The sequence below is a fragment of the Acomys minous genome (assembly GCF_964271855.1).
Source record: "Acomys minous genome assembly, chromosome: 16".
Classification (NCBI taxonomy): domain Eukaryota; kingdom Metazoa; phylum Chordata; class Mammalia; order Rodentia; family Muridae; genus Acomys; species Acomys minous.
The window spans coordinates 49,135,058-49,147,335 of NC_140498.1; the positions used below are offsets into that span (position 1 = coordinate 49,135,058).

At 40.4% G+C, this 12,278-nt stretch overlaps 1 protein-coding gene across 2 annotated transcripts in view; it reads right to left on the reverse strand.

Moving 5' to 3' along the window:
- Positions 1-1,024: 1,024 nt before the first annotated feature.
- The window catches only part of GSPT1 (G1 to S phase transition 1), a 39,161-nt gene continuing 27,907 nt past the window's right edge, over positions 1,025-12,278 (reverse strand). For both annotated transcript variants that reach the window (XM_084763175.1, XM_084763174.1), the window contains exons 10-15: positions 9,185-9,278; positions 7,895-7,975; positions 4,692-4,865; positions 3,636-3,725; positions 3,212-3,380; positions 1,025-1,501 (exon numbers count right to left, since the gene is read on the reverse strand). In XM_084763175.1, coding sequence (XP_084619301.1) covers positions 1,449-1,501; positions 3,212-3,380; positions 3,636-3,725; positions 4,692-4,865; positions 7,895-7,975; positions 9,185-9,278 — 661 coding nt within the window. In that variant the 3' untranslated portion in view covers positions 1,025-1,448. The remainder of the gene's footprint in view (positions 1,502-3,211; positions 3,381-3,635; positions 3,726-4,691; positions 4,866-7,894; positions 7,976-9,184; positions 9,279-12,278) is intronic.

The window sequence follows — 12,278 nt, forward strand, 5'->3', positions numbered from 1 at the left end:
GCACTACCTTAGCCCTGTTCGTAAGACACCAACTGATTCGTCTCTCTGTTTTCATTGGTAAGAAAACACTTTCATGTTTTTGTGACTGGAAGTACAGTTGGCTAGGCTTCTCTTTTCTGCAGAGTAAGATTACAGGAATGGGCCATGGTGTTAAACATATAATTAGAACATATCTTAGGAATTGCAATGTCAAAGAGGCCAAATCTCAAAACTGAAAGCACACATGCACCATGAAGGTGGCCTATGAAAAACCTCAACACTGTAGCAGAAAGTCATCCTTGACCTAAAACCACCACACCACAACACTGTGCTGTGGTCCGTCCAAATCATGGTTAGCAAATTCTAGCTTGTATTTAAGAAAACTCCAATAATTGAGATAAAGCCTATTCTGTGCTTGATTTTAGTGTGAGCAGCTTTGTGATGATTTGTGTTCGTTTAGTCATGGGTTGAGAACTGGCATGAAGCAGCGAGGCTCTTCCACTCCTTAAAGTTCCTGACGAAGTGAGTAACCCATGGAGCTGATAGAGTTTCATACTAGATGCATGCAGCTCTTAGAAAAACCAAAGGGCGTTCGCCAGTCTCAACATGCTTTTACTGTGAACTCCATTAATATAACTAGCTAATAGAATTGTCTGTAGGGGGATAGTTTCATTAAGCTTTACTTATAAAGATGACAGTAATGCTGTTTTTAACTACCAAACAACTTACTGTGATTAAGAAATCATATTAAAATATAAACTGGCAGACAGTAACCAATAGACCTAGTTAGTAAAGCCGTGTCATGTTGGTTAAAGGTGTTTATGTATGCATCAACCATCAAAATAAGGGATCAAACAAATTCTTTCCTTTAATACAAACTTGAGCAGTGTTTGTAAATGCCCCATTTAAAGTGAGTGGGTAGGGGAAATCTAGAAAAATCCAAGTAATAAAATGTATTCAATTACTTGGCAGTTAAAAAGCTAATGCAACAATGTTACATTGAGATAAAAAACAGTATTCAAAAGCAATTCAAATACCGAAAGGGTTTCAAATTGAATATTTTATTAACATGGTAGTTGTCTTTTTAACATGTGCACACACACTCGCACACTCAGAATGATCTGCCTGGGGGGAAAAAGACTAACTATGCCTAAGGGGAAAATGAAAAACAAAAAAATTCTTGTAGGTTTTCATTATTGTATGCAATTATGTCCACATCACTTACAAAGCTATTGCCAAATCTGTCCAAGGAAGCAAAGTTTGAAAGGGGCAAAATCTTGGGGAAAATTCAACAGTGGCATAGCAGAGCTCTCAATATGAGAAAGCTGACATAATGTGGACTTTTGCTGTGAATTTTCTTTGCAAAATATGGGGTTTGTCAATGGGCAGAAAATAAGAGAAGGCGGTGTGAAGTAGGCTTTTGCAGTCAATTTTCCTCACAGTATTGTGCAGGGTCATCAAGAAAATGCTTAGTCTTTCTCTGGAACCAGTTTCAGAACTTTTCCAATTGCAATGGTCTTACCTAGAAATGAAATTTAGGGAAAAAAAATGCCTTTCAATGAGTCTTACTGGGAAGTGGCATAAACACAATAGAACACACTCAGATAAAAATTAGTGAATTACAGTACATTCAGCAACATGGCTATACTTCAAAAATCTGCTACATGAAAAAAAAAAAGGGCCACATACATGTGTATAGCTACCAAAAAACTAAACCTGTCCCTAAGCAATTAAAAAGACAGATAATATAACTCCGTAAAACTGTTCTTCCAGGAGCATGCCTGGAAGGACTAAAGGGGATAACAGTACAAACCCACAGGGCTCATGAAAAAACCTAGAAGCTAAGCAATCTTCCTACTTCCTTAATTCCTACCTGCTGCCGTTTTATCAGGGTCTAATGACTAACTACAATTATTTAGAACTGGACACAGTGCAAAGGCTGCTAATTCTAGCACTTGGGATCTTGAACTCAAGGGTAGCTGGGTATTACATAGAAAGGATGCCTCAAAACAACAACCAACCAACAACAAACCAAAAAAAAACAAAGAAATCAAAACAACAGTTTTATATTCTCTACCCTGAAAACTACCAAGTTAAGTGGTTATCCGTGTTTCTGCTTAACTGCAAAGCTTTATGTAGTTATCTAGTTGCCAGACATGGGAATTGACACTTGTAATCCTGCTCGCAGGGAGCCAAGGCAGCAGAACTGCAATGAGTTGGAGGCCAGCCTGGGCTCCGCTATGAGACCCTGTCTCAAACAGCAGCACACCGTGTTGGGGATAGGAGTCACAAGACTTGCAAAGTATAGGCAGGAGGACCAGAAGCTTAGGATCATCAGATCATCACAGACTACACAGTAAATTTGAAGACAGTCTGGACTACATGAGATCTCAGTGGCACACACCTTTAATCCCAACACTCGGAGGCAGAAGCAGGCAGATTGCTTTGAGTTCAAGGGCAGCCTGGTCTACAAAGTGAGTCTAGGACAGCCAAGGCTACACAGTCTCGAAAAGCACAAAACAAAAACAAAAACAGAGCACTGACTGTCTTCCAAAGTTCCTGAGCTCAATTCCCAGCAACCACATGGTGGCTTACACCCACTTATGATGCAAATTGGTGCACATACCCGTGGGCGGAATACTATATAAATAAAAAATAAATAAAACAACACCAGACAGTGGTGGCACACGCCTTTAATCCTAGCACTTGGGAGGCAGTGGCAGATGGATTGCTGTGAGTTTGAGGCCAGCCTGGTCTTCAAAGGGAGTCCAGGATAGCCAAGGCTACACAGAGAAACCCTGTCTTGAAAAACAAAACAAAACAAAAAAATTTCTAAAAAATCATCTGTTAGAAACATTAGCCTACAAAGGAAGGTTCCATAACAATCATTTCGCTTTCATACCAAGGAATTCTTGGATTGATAGAAGTCAAGCTATTCTGCATCAATCAAAGACAGACAGAAATAGATGCCCCAAGAATGTGAAGGACAATTTATGAAAAAAAAAATCAAAATCAAGTCATATATCCCTTGTACTCTTCATATTTACTGTAGAAATCTTCATGATAGAAATCTTAAATTAGTCTGCATGAAGCATTATTGCCAGTGTAAGGTAATTCTATTTGTTGTTTAATATATTCAAGAACAGAACATAAACCCGGGCTTACTTTGAACCTGCTATAATATAGACAGTACTTAGATAATGTTGATTACTAAACATTGAAAAACCCTTACCCTCATCTCTTAAGGTAAAACGCCCCATCTGAGGGAAGTCTTTAAAGGTCTCCAGACAGATGGTTCCTGCTGTCCTTAAACGAGCAATGCATACTTGATCTTGTTTCACAAAACGGGGTCGAGTCTTACTTTTTTCTCCTGATTTTTTGTCTACCAAGCAGATTAAGGCCTTAGGTAAGAAAGAGGGTAAGAAAAAAAAAAATTAAATATAACTAAAATTCTTAAGAATATAGATAAATGTAACCCAGGTACAGGTATTGAATACCTGTAATCTTAACATGATGAGTTCCAAGCCAGCCTAGTAGTGAGATCCTATCTCAAAACAAGGACGACAACCTCTGACCTCTACATACGCACCAGGACACACCCTCCTCCAGCAAAAACAAACAACAAAACAAACCAGCCATCCCAAACCCCAACTCACTGTTATTTCCACTTCCTCGATACAGGTGTGAATGTGCAGCACCGCATTGTACCCCGGGCAGATGATGGACTTGTGCTCTATAATCACTATCTGTCAAATTAGAACAGAACCAAACCCACAGTTATCCCAAGAAATAACTGAAATCACTTTTCTGTTAATGTGCTATACCTGGTTATTTGTTGCTAGGCTAGCTCAAGCTGCCCAGCCTCAGCTCACTGTACAGCAACTAGCAAGTGCCTGGCTGATCTCAGGTCAACGGGCTTCTTTCTGAGAAGCCTTCACTTAGTACTACCCACAGAACTAACGTAGTCAGCCCTAGCTGTGATCGTCCCATAGCCTATCCAACTGTCAATACTCAAGGCCCAGTTAGCAAACAAGTGAATGTATTTGGTATTACAACAAAAACAAAAACCCAAAAACCTTTCGTCATACTTTTTGGGGTAAGGGTTAAGATTTATTTGATTTTATGTGTATGAGTATCCTGCCTGCATGTCTGTCTGCGCACCACCTGCCAGCTTGGTGCCTGAGGAAGCCAGGAGAGGGGCTGAATCCCACGGAATTGGACTACAGGCAGCTGTAACCCATAGGTCCTTCGAACTGAACCCAGGTCTTCTGTGAGAGCAGCAAGAACTCTCATCCACTAAGCCGTCGCCCCAGCTCCAGTTTAATAGTACTCAAAGAGTTCTGCTAATGGTACCTGTCACTGGCTGTCACTCTCTCAAGACGATCAGGTTAAATGTAAGTGTGACCCAAGTCTAAAAACACACTAGCTCTGGCTGTGCAGGCAAGTATGCTATAGTCAAATCAAGGAAACTTTAAACATTTATTTACAAAGTGAGTATGACTCTAACTTTTACGAACAACCAAAAATAAAATTCCATTTAGAAGAAAATACAACCTAGTAAATTCTTCTAGCACCTTGAAACCGTGAGGTATTGTGGCTGTAGTGTACACACGAGTTTCTCTGATACTGGCTACAGGAAGTCACAAATACTCAGGACATTCTAGGAACCGAGGCTTTAACAACCACAAAGATGAACGTAGCCACTTATTTACCTGGGCATCAAATGTGCGTCCAGAATGACAAAGATTATTAAGATCGCAAAGGATGAATCCTGGAAGAATCTCCTCCTCTTCAATTCCTTTCAGTCTGATTTTGAGGTTTTCACCTGGAGCTACGGCGTCTGTTTCTACATCATCAGAAAGTATTCCAAGAACTTCCACATTGTGCTTAAAAGGAAACAAAGTTGGAGGTTTTGTGACACGTGGACTGCATTATAGGACATAGAACAACCTCGATGTTCATTTGCTAAGAAGCTACAAATTCATAAGTCAAAATAAAAATTGAGGAAACGGTGATGAACCGCAGTGACTTGTGCATGTCAGACAGGCACTCTACCACTGGCTACAAAGTGGCAGCTATCACATTTGCTATTTTTAAATATCATATTCTAACAGCTTTCTTTGGTTTTTCAAGACAGGGATTCTCTGTGTAGCCTTGGCTGACCTGGAACCCGATCTGTAGACCAGGCTGGCCATCCCTCCAGTCCCTTTGACTGCTCTTAGAAAGTTACTTTTACTTATGTGTGCTTGTCTGGGTGTAGAGGGCCATGCTGCAAGGTCTGTGGAGGCCAGCAGAGGGCGCAGGATCCCTGGCGCTGGGATTAGGCCAAGTACTCCTTAAGTGCAGAGTCACCTCTCCAGACCCTTCTGTTCAGTACCCTTTCTCCAGGTATTTTTTAACAACCACAGAAACTAAGACAAATACCAATCTAATAATTGGTTTTTTACCTCTTTAGATGCAAATTTCAGAGCTCAAAAATTATCTCCCCAAAGCAGGTCAATGCTGAAATAAGTGTGTTTTTGAAAGTTATTTTAACAACTGAACTTTAAAAGCACATTGTTTAGGCTAGAGAGATGGCACGGCTTTTAGGAGCATTTGCTGCTCTCCAAAGGACCCATGTTCAATTCCCAGCACCCAACTGGTGGCTCACACCATTCATAACTCCAGCTCCAGGAATACCCAGATGCTCTCTTCTGGCTGCTGTGGGTACCAGGTGTACATAATGCACAAATGCAGCCTAAGTACTCATATGTACAAATTAACAATGAGCAAATCTTCTTTAAAAAAGCATATTGTTTAATGAGTCCAGGATTTCCTTGGAGGAAAGGAGCTAGAGTCATGTGCTGCAATGGTCAAAATAGTGTTGTTGATGTACTAAATGTCACTTGTTCTTTTGTTTCCCCAATAGGCCACAGCACTGCATGGGAAGGATGTGGGGAGTGATATGGGCATTGCAACCACAGGATTACATGTTTTATTTCTTTAAAAGCAAGAGCTTAGCAAAAGGTATTTACCTAGGAAGCACTAAGAACATCAATTTCTGTCTTGGAATAGTTTTTGTAGTACTCCAAAGTAGAAATCATCAAACTACTTTTAAGCCCACTAATAGGAATTTTTGTTTGTAAATGTATCTGGGGTGTGTGTGTGTGTGTGTGTGTGTGTAGAGGTCATAGGACAACTCTGTGGGGTAGTTTCTTTCCTTTCACCTATATGTGGGTTATAGGTATCAAGGGTCAAGTCTTTAATCTATAGAGCCACCCCGCCAGCCCTTTACTATGCTCTTTCTTTTTTTTGATTTCCAGACAGGGTTTCTCTGTGGAGTCACTCTGTAGACCAGGCTGGCCTCAAACTCAGAGATCAGCTTGCCTCTGCCTCCAGAGTACTAGGATTAAAGTGTATGCCACCACACCTGACTTAAAAATCCCCTCCCCCCCCCAAACAGGGTTTCTCTGTGTATCCTTGACTGTCCTCACTTTGTAGACCAGGCTGGGCTTGAACTCAGCGATCTGCCTTCCTCTGCCTCTCGAGTGCTGGAATTGAAGGCCTGCGCCACCATACCTGGCTTTTGACTTAATTTTTTTTATAAATTACCTAAGCTGACCTCAAATGCCAATTATGAATGACCTTGGACTCCAAATTTTTCTGCCTCTATCTCCCAAGTGCTGAGATTACAGATATGCACTGCCATATCCAGCTTTAAAATGTTTGATTGTAAATACATTTAAAATTTGTTTTTTTGTAGACCAGGCTCGCCTCGAACTCATAGAGATTCGCCTGCCTCTGCCTCCTGAGTGCTGGGATTAAAGGTGTGTGCCACCACTGCCCGGCCCTACAAAGCGAGTCCAGGACAGCCAAGGCTACACAGAGAGACCCTGTCTTAAAAAACCAAAAAGTTTTTTAAAAAGACTTATTTATTGACGCAAAACAAATGAGTACAAATGCCCACAGAGTCCAGAAAACATCACAGATCTCCTAGAAATGGAGTTAGGGACAGTTGTAAGCCACTCAAAGTGCTGGAACCAAACTCGGGTACTCTACAAGAGTAGTAAGCACTCTACCACGGAGCCACTCCTGAGCCCCTAATATTTACTATCTTTAAGCATAAAGCTTGGTAGGAGTATGTTCATAAATGAAACCAAACTTCAAAACTAGACTCTCATGTTGCCATGTGAACGTAGACACACTCAATGAACAACAGCTCCTTATCTCTAAGGTACCTCACATAAAATCATGCAGTTAGCTGAGGGGCAAGGGATATAACCAGTGGCAGAAGGCGGCTTAGCATTTACAGGCCCTGAGTTTTAGTTCCAGTACCACAAAAACCAAACACAAACCATTATTTGACTTTGTGTACTTGGCTTTCAACTGCGTAACATCATGTTAAATAAGCTCTTTTGTGTTGGAGAATGTTATAGTTTCCCTTTTTAAAGGGTTAGTGATAATATATATAAATAATTTATTTTTATTGTCCCCTATTCTTTTCTTTTCTTTTTGGTTTTTCAAGACAGGTTTTCTCTGTGTGTAGCCCTGGCTGTCCTGGAACTTAAGACCAGGCTGACCTGGAACTCAGAAATCCACCTGTCTACCAAATCCTGGAATTAGAGGAATGTGCCACTACTGCCCAGCTTCCATTTGTCCTTAAATTTGACACTGAGCATTAATAAAATAATCATTACTTATAAAACCTAAGTTTGTTTTAGCAGAAATTCCAAAGTTTTTTAAAAATTTAGAATCTGCGAATATTTTCTTTTTTCTTTTTCTTTTTTCCCCCCCAAGACAGGGTTTCTCTGTGTAACCTTGGCTGTCCTGGACTCACGTTATAGACCAGGCTGGTCTCGAACTCCCAGTGATCCGCCTGCTTGTGTATATTTTCAAGAGACAATCTTAAGTAAGAGAACACATACTAAACTCTTACCTTGTTTGGCATCATTACAAGCTGCTGGCCTTTACAAATAGATCCAGATTCCAGCTTTCCCAGAACCACAGTCCCCATGTCCTATTCAAATTTAGAATAAGAAAATTAAAAACTTTACAATTTTTATTACAAATTATAGCAGGTGAATAACCCAAAGTGATATTCTATGGGATTTACTAATCAAGGAAAAATTTAGCTTAATAAGCAACAGAATGTTTACAATTATTCTTAAACACAGGGGAAGTAACACATACTTCATAATAATTTGTATCGTGGGCCTGATTACATTTATATTAAATAACAAAGAATGCCTAAGGTTCAAAAAAAGTTTCATGCAGAGAATAGCACAGAAATAAATAATGTGTGTGTGTGTGTGTAACCTTGGCTCTCCTTGAACTCACTCTGCAGACCAGGCTGCCTTTGCCTCCTGAGTGCTAGGATTAAAGGCATGTCACCTTGCCTGGCTAGGAATTGTTACTGTCAAAGTTTAAAGACTGAGCCGAGGGCTTAGGATATACCTCAGTGGCAGACAGTTTGTCTGTTGTGCACCACAAAGCCCAAGCCGAAGGACAAGCCCCTGTACTGTAAAACTACCTTTAAAAAAAAAAAATGAAGCTGGCCGGGCGTGGTGGCGCAGGCCTTTAATCCCAGCACTTGGAAGGCAGAGGCAGGTGGATCGCTGTGAGTTCGAGGCCAGCCTGGTCTATAAAGTTAGTCTAGGACAGCCAGGGCTACACAGAGACCCTGTCTCGGTGTGTGTGTGTGTGTGGGGGGGGGGGAGTTGAAAAATACAGCTTGAGGTTGAGATGTGTGGAGTTGTTTTTGAGGAGATAGGGTTTCATCATGTAGCCCAGGCCAGCCTGGAATTTGCTATGTAGACCAGGCTGGCCTCAAGTTAATAGATACATCTGTCTCTGCCTCCTAAGTGCTAACATTAAAAGCATACGCCAACACACCCAGTAAGTCCACTCCGACAAAATAAGCCCTCATATAAAGATACTATTATAACTTAGTGTACCATTTTTGTATGGCCGCTTACTAATATCTACCAATTTTGATGTGAAACACCTCTTAGAACAGCTATTTCATTGTATTAAGATTGCAGCTAAAAATGACTGGCTTACTGAAAATACCCACCCAAGCTGAGCTTATTGAATAAATCATGGCCTTCCATAAGCAAACACTCAAAAGGATAATAAACATGATTTTAGTAAATCTTTTTGTAACGTAACAAAACATAATGATTTCACCTCCCCTGAAATACAGTAGTTAACTTTAATTTTGAGGTACCTTGTACTTATCGACAATTGGCAGCCTGATTGGTCCATCAATTGATCTATTGAAGTTTGGCAAATTATCCAGATATGGAATAAATGGTAAGCCACTGAGAACAGAACAATATCGATTAAAGAAAGTTAACATAATCATTTTTAAAAACCTAAGAAGTTACATTATGTAATTTAAATTTTAAAAAATCATGTAACATTTTATTTTTCCCATGGACAATTTTCATTTAATACACTCCCTTTTTATGAAACTTACACTCCAGAAAACTAAAACAAAACAAACTATCTTACTTTTAACCTAGGCTACATAGTAAGATTCTTGTCTCAAAACAGAAAACTACAAGCTCACACAAAACTCATCTGGGTATCTGTTAACTGACTTATGTGTTCGTGTGTGAGCGTGTGTGTATGGATCAGAAGTCAGCCCTCTCCTCCAGTGCTCTGAGCCCTGAAGGACTAAAGCCTCTAGGCCTGGCTGGCAGCAAGCACCTCGACCCACTGAACCATGCTGGCTCAGTTTCCCCAGAAATGTATGTTAATTAGAAAAAATGTTTTGTAACAGCCTACCTTTTAATATTAACTGTATAAGGATGGGGACACAGGGTTTTTGCTATGTCTTGTAGACTGCCTAAACCTCAAATCTCCTGCATCAGCTCTCAAGTGCTGGGATTGTAGGCATGTACCAAATGCCCAACTCTATTACCCAATTTTATGGCTGTGAAATTTAAAATCAGGATTCTGTAACACTGTTTCCCCTTTACTATGACTGTGAGGCAGCACTGTCTAGTAAGGCTGTCTGTTTTGCAGTAACGAGAGAAAGAGATAGAGATAGAGATAGAGAGAGAGAGAGAGAGAGAGAGAGAGAGAGAGAGAAAACATTTTGACCAGTTTTAAAGTTCTACAGTAAGCTGTACAATTTGTTAAAGCTGGGCGGAGGTGGCGCACGCCTTTAATCCCAGCACTCGGGAGGCAGAGGCAGGTGGATCGTGTGAGTTCGAGGCCAGCCTGGTCCAAAAAGTGAGTCTAGGACAGCCAAGGCTACACAGAGAAACCCTGTCTCAAAAAAAAAAAGCTAAAAAAACAAAAGAAAAAAAACACAAAAAAAGTTAAAAAGCAATTAAATACAAAATGTTAAAAAAAAATCAAACAGTCCATAAAATACTCTTGTGTTTGTCATTTAAAAAAAAAAAGTTCTACAGTAAGCAAGTCTGTACAGTCTTAAGATAAACTGAACAGAAGAGGAGGGACGGGGAAGAAAAACTTCTCAACATTTATAGCCATTTAATTAATAAAGAGGGTGATAATACAACACAGAAATTATACCAAATAATTGGATATCCATATACCAAAGCAAAGTGAACTTAGCTAGGTAAAAACCATACACCTTACACAAAAAGTGAACTGAAAACTAAATATAAAAAGAAAAAAAGATTTTCTTTCAATATCTAAATTTGTGCTTTATTTATGATTCATTTATTTATGGTTTGTTGAAACAGAGTTCTTCGGCATGTCCCTGACTGTCCTCGAACTCAGAGATCCACCTGTCTCTGCATTCCAAGTGCTGGGTGCATTGTTTTGTGTGTGTGTGCACACACGCGCGTTTAAAATTTTTGTAAGTTTTTTTCAAGATAGGATCTCTCTGTGTAGCCTTGGCTGTCCTGGACTCACTTTGTAGACCAGGCTGGTCTTGAACTTACAAAGATTGGGCTGCCTCTGCTTCCCCGAATGCTGGGATTAAGGACTTGGGCTACCATGCCCGGCTATGTTTACAGTTTTATTTTATGTGTATTAAATGTTTTGTCTGTATATATGTATGTGCACAACGTGGATGTCTTCTATCTCAGGAGGAGAGAAAAAAGAGTCAGATCCCTCCCTAGAACTGAAATTGCAGATGGCTGTGAGCTGCCATGTGGGTGCTGGGAGCCAACTTCCAGGCCCTCTGCAAGAGCAACAAGTCTTCTTAGCCAATGAGCCGTCTCTCCAGTCCTGAAAATCTAAAATCTTAACACTTAATTACTCTAGAAACTAGACTGGCTTCATCCTCTTCTGCAGGGCTAAATCGTTGTGCCCTTCATCAGCCAGTGCTTTCATTCACTCATGCACTGAGTATGTATATGCCCTGGTGCCCTGGTACACATGTGGAGCTCAGAGGGTAACTTGCAGAAACTTGTTTTCTCTTTCTACTATGAGGGTTTCAGGGAGTGAACTCAGGTCACCAGGCTTGGCAGCAGGCACCAACCACAATATGCTATGTATTAAAGAATAAAAACAAAGGGCTGGAAAGATGGCTCAGAGGTTAAGAGCACTTGTTGCTCCTCCAAAGGTCCTGAGTTCAATTCCCAGCAACCACATGGTGGCTCACAACCATCTATAATGAGATCTGGTGCCCTCTTCTGGCCTACAAGTATTAAATAAATAAATCTAATAAAATTAAAAAACAAAACAAAGAACAAAAAAAAATCACACACACACACACACACACACACACACACACACACACACACACACACGTGCGCGCACGCGCTTATTCACATTTGTAATTCCAGGGCTAAGAGAAGGTGAGAGGGAGGCAGAGATGGGAGTCACATGATTAATCATGGGCCAGCTGAGGCCTGCCTGTCTAAGCAAGAGAAGTGAGAGAGAAACAACCTCTCCCAGCTGTCTTCTGACCTCCACCTCGGCACTGTAGTTCATGTGCACCCACACTCCCGCAGGAACTAGGAGCAGAAGGTTGAGCTCAGTGATACAGAACACGCTAAAGGCTCTGGATTCCACCCAAAACAAACAAATAGGAATGAAAGAAAGGGAAGGAAAGAAGGAACATAATATAGAGTGGAAAAAAATACTTGCTAATTATCATTTATATAGTAAGGACTTATACATAAAAAAAACTTTTTTGGGGTCTGGAGAGATGGCTCAGAGTTTAAGAGCATTGTCTGTTCTTCCAAAGCTCCTGAGTTCAATTTCCTAGCAACCACATGCTGGCTTATAATCATCTATAATGAGATCTGGTGCCCTCTCCTGGTGGGCAGACACACATGCAGGCACAACACTGTATACATAATAAATAAATAAATCTTTAAAAAAAAAAGAAAGAA